The sequence below is a fragment of the Oncorhynchus masou genome, chromosome 21 (genome assembly GCF_036934945.1).
Source record: "Oncorhynchus masou masou isolate Uvic2021 chromosome 21, UVic_Omas_1.1, whole genome shotgun sequence".
In the NCBI taxonomy this organism is placed as follows: Eukaryota; Metazoa; Chordata; class Actinopteri; order Salmoniformes; family Salmonidae; genus Oncorhynchus; species Oncorhynchus masou.
This window is the reverse complement of record NC_088232.1, coordinates 40,435,575-40,450,638: the sequence shown is the minus strand read 5'-3', so window position 1 is coordinate 40,450,638 and position 15,064 is coordinate 40,435,575. Positions and strand designations below refer to the sequence as shown.

Here is a 15,064-nt window from a genome sequence, read left to right as displayed (position 1 = left end):
TCAATGTACAGGGAAAAAAATAATTGTATTTGAAGTACAGCGTCATGCACACACATTCAGGCACGCGCGCACACACACCACTAATATATACTTCAGCAATCCCCCTAGCCATGTGTGTGTATGTTTGCTTGTGTGAGAGGCTTAGTTCCTGACTCAGTTCCTGATGTAGTTACTTTTTAAGTAACACAAAACTGAGAGAGAGAGAGAGAGAGACTTTTGACTTTTGGTCTTTCTTTATTGAAATATTCTCAATTCATTTAAAACTCACCCCCCCCCTCCTAAAATAAAAAAATAAAAATATATCCTGTACTGCATACATGTACCATACTCATCTTTCCATCTACCACATGATACAAATCACCACAAAAAACAAAAACACAAAAACCCTCTCCTACAACCGTATATCCAAATCATCTTCCCCAGCAATACAGACAGCCCCCCAACACACCATATCTCCTCAAACATCTCCACACATTTGATCATTTTATAGAACTCAAACTCAACCCTAAGGCGCGCAGAGACCATCCCATTAAACAGTAGTAAAGGGTCTGTTATCCCCCACCTTTGACCCTGTTCCTCCTTGTTAGCCAAATAGCTAACTTTGCCTGAGCAAACAAAAAATTCAACAAAACACATTTTTCTTTCTCCTTACTCGAATACCTGTATCCCATTATAAACATCCCAACAGCAAAAACCACCCCCAACCTGTCACACAGACATTCCAACAGAGACATTAATGGCATTAACCTGGTGCACACAGAAAACACATGAATTACAGTTTCTATCATTTGACAGAAAGGACACCCCTGCCCAATTCCCGGGTGCCAACCAGCTGTTAGTGGCCAGGGCTCCATGAAGAACCCTCCACTGGAGGTCCCCTGACCTCTTTGGTACTGGGGGTTTGTAGAGCGCCCTCCATCTAAAACCCACCATACTCTCCGCCCCACATACCCCCTGCCACTGATGTGCCTTCACTCCTGTTAGGCTTCTAATGTTCCTTACCTTAACGCAGAGGTTGTAGAGGGCTTTACCTCCCACATCCTCGGAGTGTTAAAATCTAACAAGTCCTCCAGACCCCCTTGCCAGTCCCCAGTCTCTGCCGTCACCTGCAGTGGCGGGAACATTGGTGGCCCCTCTCCCTTTGGCCTCTCAAACACCCCCTTACCGGCTCAGACAGTGCCTCCTGGACCTCCTCCAGGAATCTCTCCAGCAGCCTAAGAGACGTTATTCCTGTTTGTTGCGCCAAGATCTCCGGGTTTTCCACCCTCCTCTCCCAGCAGTCTCAGGTCACCCAGCCTTTGTAAACCCCTGCCATCAGTTGCCTCTGCAGGGTGGCCGACTGAACCGATCTCAAAGGGATGGCTGGGTTGTGGAAGATAGGCTCCTCCCACACCCACTGCCCAGGCTCCAAGCAGCTGCCAGGCCCTCAGCACCGCAGAGTAAAACTCTGAGAGACCTGCTGTACTCAGCCTCTCCAGCTTCATGAGGAACAGCTGCCGGTCCAACCCTAATCCGCCAGCTCTCCTCAGCAGCGCATGCTGGTTCCCTCCAGCCAACATCAGTGTGGTACAGCAGTCTCTGCACCGCCTTTAGTCGGAAAGCAGCCATCCTGCTCTCCAGTTCCACCAGGCCCTGTCCTCCTTCGTGGACGGTCATGTACAAAACTGCTGCCTTCAGCCAGTGATGTCCCGACCAAAAGAAGTCCACCAGCTTGCGTTGCAGGTCTGCAAGCAGACCGGCGGGGGATGAGGACAGCCAGTTTATGCCATAAGGAAGATGCCACCAGGTTGTTGATTATCAGCACCCTCCCTCTATATGACACTTGGGACAGGAGCCACCTCCACCTGGCCAGTCTTGACACCACTGCCTGTGACAGCCCCTCCCAGTTCTTGCTGACCCACCTCTCCGAGCCCAGGTACACCCCCAACACTTTAAGCCCTTCACAACCCCACTGCAAACCCCTGGAAGCAGAGGAGGAGCCCTATCCCCCCATGCCCCACATAACAGAGCTTTGCTCTTTCCCCAGTTTACCTTAGCTGATGAAGTACACCTTCAGACTGGTCTCTAGTTCCTGCATATCTTGCCCATCCCTAACCATCACAGAAACATCATCTGCATATGCTGAGACTGCTATTCCTGTCACCACATCCATGCCTGTCCAGCACACTCCCCGCAGTCTCCTGCGTAGCAGTCCTAAAAAAGGCTCAATGGCTAGTGTGTACAGCTGCCCAGATAGAGGGCATCCTTGTCTACATTTACATTTACATTTAAGTCGTTTAGCAGACGCTCTTATCCAGAGCGACTTACAAATTGGTGAATTCACCTTCTGACATCCAGTGGAACAGCCACTTTACAATAGTGCATCTAAATCATTAAGGGGGGGTGGTGAGAAGGATTACTTATCCTATCCTAGGTATTCCTTGAAGAGGTGGGGTTTCAGAAGGTGGTGATTGACTCCGCTGTCCTGGCGTCGTGAGGGAGTTTGTTCCACCATTGGGGGCCAGAGCAGAACAGTTTTGACTGGGCTGAGCGGGAAGACTCAATGGTAGGGAACAGGCCAGAGGTGGATGAAGAGTGCCCTTGCTTGGGTGTAGGGCCTGATCAGAGCCTGGAACCAACCTAGGCAAGCACCATGGTCTTGAGCGGAGAGCTTCAACTGGAAGCCAGTGGAGAGAGCGGAGGAGCGGGGTGACGTGAGAGAACTTGGGAAGGTTGAACACCAGACGTTCTGGATGAGTTGTAGGGGTTTAATGGCACAGGCAGGGAGCCCAGCCAGCAGCAGTTGCAGTAATCCAGACGGGAGATGACAAGTGCCTGGATTAGGACCTTCCTGTGTGAGGCAGACTCTGCGGATGTTGTAGAGCATGAACCTACAGGAACGGGACATGATGTTGGTTGAGAACGACAGGGTGTTGTCCAGGATCACGCCAAGGTTCTTAGCGCTCTGGGAGGAGGACACAATGGAGTTGTCAACCGTGATGGCGAGATCATGGAACGGGCAGTCCTTCCCCGGGAGGAAGAGCAGCTCCGTCTTGCCGAGGTTCAGCTTGAGGTGGTGATCCGTCATCCACACTGAACCCAGACATGCAGAGAAACCTGGTCACAGAAGGGGGAAAGGAGAAGATTAATTGTGTGTCGTCTGCATAGCAATGATAGGAGAGACCAGAGGTTATGACAGAGCCAAGTGACTTGGTGTATAGCGAGAATAGGAGAGGGCCTAGAACAGAGCCCTGGGGGACACCAGTGGTGAGAGCGTGTGGCGAGGAGACAGATTCTCGCCACGCCACCTGGTAGGAGCGACCTGTCAGGTAGGACGCAACCAAGCGTGGGCCGCGCCGGAGATGCCCAACTCGGAGAGGGTGGAGAGGAGGATCTGACAGTATCGAAGGCAGCCGATAGGTCTAGAAGGATGAGAGCAGAGGAGAGAGAGTTAGCTTTAGCAGTGCGGAGCGCCTCCGTGATGCAGAGAAGAGCAGTCTCAGTTGAATGACTAGTCTTGAAACCTGACTGAGATCAAGAAGGTCATTCTGAGAGAGATAGCGGGAGAGCTATCAAGAGTTTTGATACTGGTCTGTAGTTGTGACATCGGAGGGATCGAGTGTATCTTAAGGGGTATGGTGCCAGCGGTCAGGGATGAGTTGATCGAGGTGAGGTAAGGGAGAAGGTCCCCGGAAATGGTCTGGAGGAGAGAGGAGGGTATAGGGTGACTCACAAGAAGTGATTTCATCTGGAGAGAGAGGGGAGAAAGAGGTCAGAGCACAGGGTAGGGAGTATCTTGACTTGATGTGACTGAGTCATCTGCAGAGAGGGAGGAGGGGGGAGGGGGAGGAGGATTCAGGAGGGAGGAGAAGGTGGCAAAGATAGGGTTAGAGGCAGATGCTTGGAATTTAGAGTGGTAGAAAGTGGCTTTAGCAGCAGAGACAGAGGAGGAAAATGTAGAGAGGAGGGAGTGAAAGGATATGGTGACCGGAGCTCTGTTCTGTGAGCTCGCAATGAGTCATCGAGCCACGGAGCGGGAGGGGAGGACCGAGCCGCCTGGAGGATGGGGACATAGAGAGTCAAAGGATGCAGAAAGGGAAGAGAGGAGGGTGAGGAGGCAGAGTCAGGAGAAAGGTTGGAGAAGGTATGAGCAGAGGGAAGAGATGAAAGGATGGAAGATGAGTGATCGAATATGGTGATACCATCCGAGTAGGGGCAGTGTGGGAAGTGTTGGATGAGAGCGAGAGGGAAAAGGATAAGGTATGGTCGGAGACTTGGAGGGGAGTTGCAGTGAGGTGGAAGAACAGCATCTAGTATGGTGACTTGTGAGTAGGGGGGAAGGTGAGAGGGTGAGGTCAAAAGAGGAGAGGAGTGGAAAGAAGGAGGCAGAGAGGAATGAGTCAAAGGTAGACGTGGGGAGGTTAAAGTCGCCCAGGACTGTGAGAGGTGAGCTGTCCTCAGGAAAGGAGCTTATCAAGGCATCAAGCTCATTGATGAACTATCCGAGGGAACCTGGAGGGCGATAAATGATAAGAACTTGAAAGGGCTGGTAACTGTGACAGCATGGAATTCAAAGGAGGCGATAGATAGATAGATGGAATGACCACTTGGGAGAGATGAGGATCTGCCACCAGTATGGTGAACACTGAGCAGTAGGAGTAGCAGTGATCTGTGGTGATCTATGTTTCCGTCAGTGCCAGGAATGGACTGGAGGGAGGACTGAGATGAACTCTGCCTTGTTGGCCGCAGATAGTTCCAGAGGTGAACTCCACTGGGACCACCAGATTAGGTGGCCGCGGCCACGCGGTGTGGAGCGTTTGTATGGTCTGTGCAGAGAGGAGAGAACAGGGATAGATAGACACATAGTTAACAGGGTACAGAAGAGGCTACGCTAATGCAAAGGAGATTGGAATGACAAGTGGACTACACGTCTCGAATGTTCAGAAAGTTAAGACTGCAAGAATCTTATTGACTAAAATGATTGAAATGAAACAGTACTGCTGGAGTAGGCTAGCTGGTAGTGGCTGCGATGAGTCGTTCCGTCGAGTGTAATAGTACAGTCTGCTAATATGGCTGAGCAAGGAGTGTCTTTAAAAGAACGACAATAGCTGGCTGGCTAACCTAGAAAATTGTAGGCTCTAATTGTCTTAGATACAAAGACTGCTATGTAGTATCGATCAAACAAAACAAACCGTTGTACTGTAATAGTTACTACAGTGCTGCTATTCGGGGCTAGCTGGTAGCTACGTTAGAAGAACGACAATAGCTGGCCAGCTAACCTAGAAAATCGCTCTAGGCTACACAATTGTCTTAGATACAAAGACGGCTATGTAGCTAGCTAGCTACGATCAAACAAAACAAACCGTTGTACTGTAATAGTTACTACAGTGCTCTAATAGCTGCTACGTTAGAAGAACGACTAGCTGGCCAGCTAACCTAGAAAATCGCTCTAGACTACACAATTGTCTTAGATACAAAGACGGCTATGTAGCTGGAGATCAAACAAATCAAACCGTTGTACTGTAATGAAGTGAAATGAAAATGTGATACTACCTGTGGAACGACGCGGAATGTTGACCGGGTAGTTCTAGTATGGTGACTAGCTAGCAGCATTTGTTAAGGACGACAAATAGCTGGCTGCTAACTCGGTAAATTAAGATAATCACTCTAAGTCTACACACTCTAAACTGCACAATTATCTTGGATGACAACTATGTAGCTAGCTGACACTACGCTAATCGAGTGTTCAGTTGAGTGTAATAGTTTCTACAGTGCTAGTGGACAGTGGATGTTATATGCTAGCTGCTGGGCAGATACGTTAGGACGACGAAATACTAATTATGCAATTGTCGTTGATACAAAGACTATGTAGCTGGCTAAGAAGAAGTTCTAAGATTAGACAAATGTTGTACTATGAAATGTAATGAAAAGTTATAAAAGTATCTAATATGGTGACTAATGCCCCGTCTCACCCAGACTGGCCAGTAGACTGGCCTACTGATCCCACCTTAACCATACATGACGCCCCAGCATGGTCACAAAACTCTTCCCAAACCCAAACACAGACATTAAACAGATATCATGATCCATATCAAAAGCCTTCTCTTGATCTAAAGAGACCAGTCCAAAGTTCACATTAGAACCTCTCGACAAGTCCAACATGTCCCTAATCAAGAACAAGTTGTCCGTGATTGATCCCGGTACACAATATGTCTGGTCCTTGTGTATTATAGAGTCCAGATGGGACTTCAGTCTGTTAGAGAGGACCTTGGCAAAGATGTAGTCCGACAGAGTAATGCCACAGGCCTCCAGTTCTTAAGTTCACACAAGTCCCCTTTTTTGGGCAGGAGAGTCAGAGCCGCTGATCGGCAACTCTCCTACCCCGACGCATTCTCGCAACACGCAAAAGAAATCCTGTCCAATTGTTCCCCAGAATTTTTGTAAAATTCCACTGGAAGTCCATCGACCCCGGGTGCACGACCGGGGGACATCTGCTTACTGCCTCTGCCAGTTCATGTGACAACAGAGGAATGTCCATTTCATCCATCTGTATAGGGAGGTGAACAAGACCTGAGCACACATAGGATCACACATTTCTGCCCTATACAATTCAGTATAAAACTCCACAGTCCGTCCCGCATCTCCCCCACCACAGAGGTCAGCCCATCAGACAGCCGTAGACAATGCATACCCTTGGCTTCACTGCTCTGTCTTTCCAAACCAAAGAAGAAGGAGCTGGGAGCATCCATGAGCATGGAGACTACAAGTGCTCCCTTTGCTTTAACCTGGAAAAAACTGCCCAGGTCCCTACGTATGTTAGCCTGAGGCCTACATTGCCTTGTATAGTTCCCCCAATACTCTCCTAGCCTCTGAGGATGAGAGAGCTGTGTACTGTTGACAGAAAAGCCGAATTTGCACTTTCCCCACATCCCACCATTGACTCAGAGACTAACTCCTCTCTTCGCTGCCCCCATCTTTCCCAAAAGTCTGAAACCTGAGCAAAAAGTGGCATCTTGTAAGAGCTTTACATTGAACTTCCAATAAGATGCCTGCCGGGGCCTGGTGAAATAGACAGCCGAGCCATGGTTATGTGGTGATCCGAAAACCCCACTGGGAGAATGGTAGCACCCAGCAGCCTATTGCTCTGATTCCTGGACATGTAAAAACGATCAAGTCGAGCTGCACTCACCCTAGCCCCAAAAACCTTCACCCACGTATACTGTCTTGTGTTTGGATGTTTAGTTCTCCAAACATCCACTAGGTCAAACTGATTAAAGATGTCCCTTAACACTCCCACTGACACTGAATGAGGCTCTTCCCCATTTGTGTCTTTTGTAAAATCCATTGTACAGTTCCAGTCACCTCCGATCACCAGCGTCTCCTCAGGCGCTACTTGTGAGAGTTCCTGTCTAAGACTCCCAAATAGAACCCCTCTTTCTCTCCCTGCGTTAGGCGCATACACATTTATAAAGACAAAACACATGTTGTTAATTTCTGCTTTAACAACAAGCAACCTACCCCTACACACCTCCTTTGAGGAGCAAATTTTTACAGCCAGACCCGGTGCAAAAAGGACTGCCACACCTGCACTAAGATTTGTCCCATGGCTCAACACACTTGCCCCTTTCCACCAGAGCCCCCAATCAACTTCATTCACTACATCACTATGCGTCTCCTGCAGAAACAACACCTGTACTTTTTTTTGTTTTACATATTCACCCAACACACTCCTCTTTCCCGCATCTCTGGCGCCATTTATATTGAAGTCTACCCGAAGAGTCTCCATAAGAATTGGGAGAAAAGCAAGCAGAGAAATAGACCAATAGCAAAGCTCAAAAAGCCCCAGTGTCAGTAAGAAATTAAACATTTAAACAGTGTCTGAAGGTAAACCTTTACGTACTATTGTGACCCACTTCCTCAACCTAAACCGTTTCCTGGGTGAGAGGACACCATGCCCCTCATTTCTCATAGCATGTTGTACTGATCTTACAAACTTTCTAGGATCAGGAAAAAAAGATTAAGATTAACTTTTTTCCCCTTAGTCTCATTCAGGAACCTTGTCAGTTCTCTCAATGTGTACTTAGACCCCTCTGGTTGACTAGCTGTCAGCTCCGGGCCAATTGAAGAGGAGTCTGAAAAAAATAACTCCTCATCCTCTTCCTCAGACTCACTTTCCTCCTCTTCTCTATCTCCCACCCTGACCACCTGCCCTTTCTCTCTAGTTAGGGCCTCACCCACAGCAACAGGCAACATTTCCATGGTGCCTTTGTCCACACCCTTTTTCCTTTTCCTCTTGACACCCTCCTCCTCCCTCCCTAATCTCTTACACTTCCCCACTATACTCTCCTCATCCACTAGAATAACCTGACTAGACGCAGTATCCTCTGCACCACCCTCTATAGCATGACTAGGGCCAGCCTCAGCTACACCACCCTCCATAGCATGACTAGGCCCAGCATCATCTGCACCACCCTCCATAGCATTAGGGCCAGCCTCAGCTACACCACCCTCCATAGCATGTCTAGGCCCAGCCTCAGCTACCCCACCATCTCTAGCCTGACTAGACCCAGCCTCTGCTTCTCCACCATCTCTAGCCTGACTAGACCCAGCCTCATCTACACCACCATCTCTAGACTGACTAGGCCCAGCCTCTGCTGTCTGCATCTCCTTACCCCCTGCATTTTGACCTCGATTTCCCCACTTGCGCTTGTACCCTCACCTTTTCTATGGCCTTTATGTGGGCACGCAAAGCTCTTGTGCCCCAAATCCCCACACTCAAAACACCGTAGACTATCTGTGCTGGCAAAACCTGCATAGAGCCCCTCCCCATGCCTCACTTTAAAATGCACATTTAGCTGTTGCTCATTATTGTTCAGAAACATAAACACTTGCCTCCTGAACGAAACAACGTGCTTAACGGCATCTGCCTGAAAACCTGCTGACAGTACACGGAAACCGCTTTTACCAAAACGACTCAGCTCTTTCCTAATTTGATCATCCGTAAAACGGAGGCAAATTTGCCACTACAACTCTTGTTGAAGGGGTAGAGAGAGTGAAATTGACACCAACACATCCCTTACAAATATTCTGCTAGCAATTAGCCTACCGACCAAATTAGCCCTTTTCATGAACACAACCACAGCTTTGTTCATTCTAGAAGCAGAATGTATAAACTCAGAGAGCAGAACCTCCTCCACCTTAACTCCGTTCTCAGGAACACACCTGAATCCATGCTGTATCGACAGCGTCTCCTCCGCGCTAGGCTGAGAAGCCATTGCGCACACTACACCTTCCAACCCCCAGGAAAGTTACTCTGTCCTCTTCCACCCTAACTTTGAAAAGAAAACTTTGGATACCGCTAAAAACAAATATTGCATTAACCCTCCACCATAGAAAATAACATGTAAAGAAAAGAATCAAGAAAGTTAGTTAGGATAGAGCTTCCCACACCAAACACTCAAACTCCAAAAACACCCAGCATGCACCGAGAGAGAGAGAAAGAGAGAGAGAGAGAGAGAGAGATTTGTGGTTGTTTGTTTAACGAGCCTGTGATATTTTAATGGGTTTGTGAACAACATGATGTTACCAGTTCGATTAAATGAGCAAGAAGTTTGTTGAACAGCTTCAAATAGTTTCCACAATCTTTCAACACATTCCATTATACAAACACAATACCAGAATATGATACTTTTGTGTTCGGCTCATGATTTTCATTTGATCTTTTGAATTCCAGAAGGGATCTTCAGAACATTTGGATCAGCGCAATTCCATGGTAACAACTCCGATTTATCACATTAAAATGTATGTCAAACAAAACCAATGATTGCAAAGTTAAACAAACCGTACATGTTTATGCACAAGGACTACTTAAAAAAAAACATTTACTTGAATATCACTGCAGATGCACGTTTTGGAAACGTGAATGACAGCACAAACAGCACAAACTGTACAAACGTTGTTATTAAATGATCTGAGCTTTCTAGTGTGCATCTCTTTTTCAAGTGTTCTGCTCCGCTAGCCAGCACCTCGCCCATCATCAATGACTGTGTATTTTATTTTATTTTATCCAACTGAACTACAACAGATCTCTTGCAGGGCTTATGTAGTACTTAAAGACGTCTTGCATCAGTATGTAATCCATCAGACAGGAATGTCAAACAGATTTACCATACACCATGTAACACTGTGTAAGCACTAGACACCACATCTCTGATGCTGCTTCTCAATATTGTGGAGCCTTGTGATGTGTACTGTAACCTTGGGTAAACACTGCACCATCACGCTGCATATACCTCGCTTTGAGTCTCAATCTGGGAACAGGTTGCAGTCAAGGGAACAAGTCTGAGTCAGAAAACCAAACATCTTTCCAATGGGGATGATGCCATGCAGCTGTCTATGTCTCACTAGCTGTCGAGAGAGAATGACAACAGAATATTACATGGAATGTACATGAACTATATTTGCCTGAGATGTAGTTGAAAGGCGGTTGCTGTGGATGAATCTCCTATTCTGTTTGATCCTCTATAATCTCACTCTCACTACCTTCACTTTACCATTAAACATGATCGAGGACACAGTCTGTTTTACAACCACGGCTGAGCCAAGAGCCTCTGAGTACACAGGCAACCTTGAGGGAACGACATCTATACTGACATAGCGCACAGATATTGGCAAACTGTTTTCAGGTCTATGCAACAATAGTAACAGTTCAAAGATAAACTCTACCTACTTACAGTAAATATGATGTACGTAAATACATGGCACCACAAGTGGGACCAAAGAAACATTAAGGTAAACCTGCGTATTTCTAGTACTCATACTATAATAGCATTATATTCTGCAATCATACTACTGCTCTTACGTGGTTTTAGTGCCACTTCCCACCCTATAGAGACCCCACCTGAACCCTTCTCTCTAACCCCCTCTCTATCGCCCTCCCCCAGGTACCTCAGGATGAGTGGAGTGGTTACCCAGGGGGGGGTAAGGGTGATGAGATCCCCTGCCGGAGGATGAGGAGCAGCAGTTACGTCAAAGCCATGGGTGATGAGGAGAGTGGAGAGTCTGACTCCAGTCCCAAGACCTCCCCCGTGAAGACGGTCCGGCCAGACGCCCTGGTCAAGTATGTCATGCAAAGACCGCTCTTAGACTCCCAGAGGTAGGCCATATAAAGTATCCCAGCATGCAATGTCAAAGATGTGATCCTCGATCTGTGGTTAATAAGGGCAACTTCTAAACCTTGTACAAATGAATGAATACATTTGATTTGATTTCTATAGCAAAAAGGTTTTTGTGTGATTGTTTATAAAACATTGTTATGGGTGTGCGCTGTGGAATAAAGTGAATGAATTCTGGAGCGGAACACTAAAAGAGGAGAATTGTGTTATTGCCGTGTTGTGTTAGTGTAGTTTTGTGTTAGTGTTGCGTTAGAGTAGTGTTGTGTTGCTTTGTGGCAGAGGAAATGGGCTTTTAAAGGATTAGATGGGACATGATGCAGACACAGTCACAGAAACAACAACATTAATGCCTAGCAATATGGCATGACAAATGCAGCAGATTAACATGAAATTAGATTACAATACTTGTCAAATGATAGGATGATGCCAGCAGAATTCTAACACAGAAACAATAGCACAAGAAAAGACATATCCTAGATAGATGATTCAATAAGTTGGGCAAGAATGCTGTTGTTTGCCTTTTTACATACTCTGTTCGAAGGCAATGCTGTTATTGGATTATAAAACGGCATATTGTAGTCATCTACCTTTCTTTACATTAATGTCAGTGAGGAAATGTTAAAACAGAAATGATACACTGATGTTATTTCCCTAGAAATGTCTCATCATTATCAAATGTGGTTTCGGAATAGGTTTAGAGCCTTGAATTCATTCCACAGAGTGTTTAAAGGAACACACTAGTTATTTCCTCTGTTTACTTCTACTGTTCCTGGTCCTTGTATGGTGTGTTAATTGTCCTTGTCAATGGCTGCTTTGTTTGCCCATTGTTGCACCCATTTCCTTGTTACCTCACTTCCTCACCATCTTCACCCCTGGGCCACTCTCATATATCATTCATATCCTTGTCAGTGTATGTGGCAGAGCAGTAGCAGTTATATTGGAATATAAATGTGGCCTTTTAATGAGATCATGTGGTAGTTACAAGGTGGGTCTCAGTGTAAAATACATCGCCCATCGACTTTCAGTCTAAATGGTTTTAGAATTTTGTCTCTAATTAAAAGTTTTTTTTTCATTATTTCAGCAGCAGGTATGAGAAAATCACTATTCTCTGATCCACCACTATAGTTGAATCTTTATTGTGTTTTGAATTTAAACATCACGTCAGACATAAAAACATGAAATTGTATTTGGCGATTCCATCGTTCCCTGATTTGATTGTTAAAGTAGTAGCGCCACTGTCTGCAAGAGCAAAGCACAGTCACTTTCACTCCTCCTCCAAAGCCACTCGTCTCTCTTTGTTCATGGCTGAATACGGAGACAGTAATAACAGGAGAGTCCAGTTTTATTAATTTTCCATTGTAAAACCCTCCTCCTGGATCAGCACTTTCAGAAACTCATGTTTTGTTCTGCCTATTGTATTCTGCTGTATCAGCCAGTACAACACAATGACTGGCCTGAGCTAGGCTCTTTTAATGTACAGGGCTCTATTAGATGAACTCTATTCTTGGCACTCTCAAAACAGGCTGCTCTGTGCTTAGTACATTCTTCATTTTGGAATGGGGAATGTTTTATTGGTGCTATTTTGGCTTCCCGAAAATAATTATTAGTCATTTGATTGACAGCCTTTAATTTAACAGAAAAATTGCTGTGGTACATGATGTCAATTTCTTTCTCACTTACAAATGACCTTGGTGCAGACCCAGGATAAGGGAGTAGCTGAAATCAGTGGGGTGTTCTTGCATTAGAATTATATTGAATTCTGCTTATATCACGCTATACCATAATAACCAAAAGTTCAAATTCCGAATCTCAGAGACCATTGATTGAGTGCTTATGAAGGGACAGATTGGCGTTTTGCTATTTTTATATTGGGACATAAAACTAAAACTGATGGGGCACAAGTTTCAAGTGAGGGGGCTAAGCTCCCTGTTGCCCCCTTGTGGACCTGGGTCCGCCTTGGTGGTGTTTGTTTATAAGGTGTGAAATCTATTGGATGCCATACAGTTTCATGTACAGTTTCATGCAAATGTGACTGTTGTAATTCTATCCTATCTATCTCTGTTTATTTCTACGTTGCTCGTGGTGTCCCTGCTGTACTGCACTATCATCTCTATGTTGGTCCTGATCCAGCCCCCTGCTATGTCAGTCATGTATGGTTGTTGTGTGTTTCTCTCCTCACCAACCCCCACATGCTACAGCAGCTCTACTCATTACCATTCAACACAGGTTGGTCAATTACTATTACGGCACAGCAAGACTTTTTCCTGGAAAATACTGACACCACAGCAAGTGTCGAGTACACAATACCTTAATATCTTGTCAGCTTGACCCCGCCACTGATGACACATAAAATGCAAGTGTGTTTCTCACAGTCAGTCTGTGGTTGGCTCTCTGTTACCAAGCACTCTGGGGAGTTAATTACATTTCATTTCCAATGTGTTTTTTGCAATGGATTATTATTCATAATTGTTGGTGATTTTAATACTGTGTAGAATACAAATCTAGATAGATCGGGGGGTTGTTTGCATTATTCTAATCCAAAAGCACTTTCTGCAATTTCTGAGTTAATGTCCTCTCTAGACCTGGTAGATGTTTGGTAATTAAGAAACCCTGATCTGACTACATACACGTGGCGTGGTTATAAGCAAGCTAGTCGCATAGACAACTTCCTTATCTCCTTCGATCTGGTCTCAAACGTATCACAGTCTACCATTGCTGACCATTTACTTTCTGACCAGGCCCTTATTTATTTGTCTCTAACTACAGTAGAATATCCTAGAGGACCGGGTTATTTGGAAACTCAATCAATCACTGCTAAAAAATTAAGATTTTTTTTTTGAAAAAAACAAATCATTTAAAAAAACAGAATGTGGGATCAGCTGATCCTCTGATTGTCTGGGACACTTTCAAATGTGTATTCAGAGGCCATTCAATCAAGTGGTCATCATGGGGGAAAGCTATATCTTAGGAGGGAAAATTAATTAACTAAAGAGTTGAATGACTTGAATAAGCAAACTGATTCAGTAGGAGACCCTCCAATTGAAATGCTTCTTCTGATCAAGAGTAGACAACATGATGTTTACATGCTTCTTTTCTCATCTCATATGTATGCATGTATATACTGACTTTCTGACGGGCCACCCCCAGGTGGTGAAGGTAGGAAACAACATCTCCACCTCGCCGATCCTCAACACTGGGGCTCCACAAGGATGCGTGCTCAGTCCCCTCCTGTACTCCCTGTTCACCCATGACTGCGTAGCCATGCACGCCTCCAACTCAATCATCAAGTTTGCAGACGACACTACAGTGGTAGGCTTGTTTACCAACAACAACGAGACGGCCTACAGGGAGGAGGTGAGGGCCCTCGGAGTGCGGTGTCAGGACAATGACCTCACACTCAACGTGAACAAAACAAAGGAGATGATCGTGGACTTCAGGAAACAGCAGAGGGAGCACCCCCCCTATCCACATCGACAGGACAGTAGTGGAGAAGGTGGAAAGTTTTAAGTTACTCGGCGTACACATCACGGACAAACTGAAATGTTCCACCCACACAGACAGCGTGGTGAAGAAGGCACAACAGCGCTTCTTCAACCTCAGGAGGCGGAAGAAATTTGGCTTGTCACCGAAAACACTCACAAACTTTTACAGATGCAAAATCGAGAGCATCCTGTCGGGCTGTATCACCGCCTGGTACGGCAACTGCACCGCCCTCAAACGCAAGGCTCTCCAATTGGTACTGTGGTCTGCACAACGCATCACCGGGGGAAAACTACCTGCCCTCTAGGACACCTACAGCACCCGATGTCACAGGAAGGCCAAAAAGTTCATCAAGGACAACAACCACCCGTGACACTACCTGTTCACCCTGCAATCACCCAGAAGATGAGGTCAGTACAGGTGCATCAAAG

General features: G+C 46.0%; 1 protein-coding gene across 1 annotated transcript in view; it reads left to right on the top strand.

The window, feature by feature from the left end:
* The window catches only part of LOC135508350 (disks large-associated protein 2-like), a 106,037-nt gene that overhangs the window by 18,671 nt on the left and 72,302 nt on the right, over nucleotides 1-15,064 (top strand). Inside the window, exon 2 of the mRNA XM_064928473.1 lies at nucleotides 10,923-11,134. Within this exon, the coding sequence (XP_064784545.1) occupies nucleotides 10,923-11,134 (212 nt within the window). The remainder of the gene's footprint in view (nucleotides 1-10,922; nucleotides 11,135-15,064) is intronic.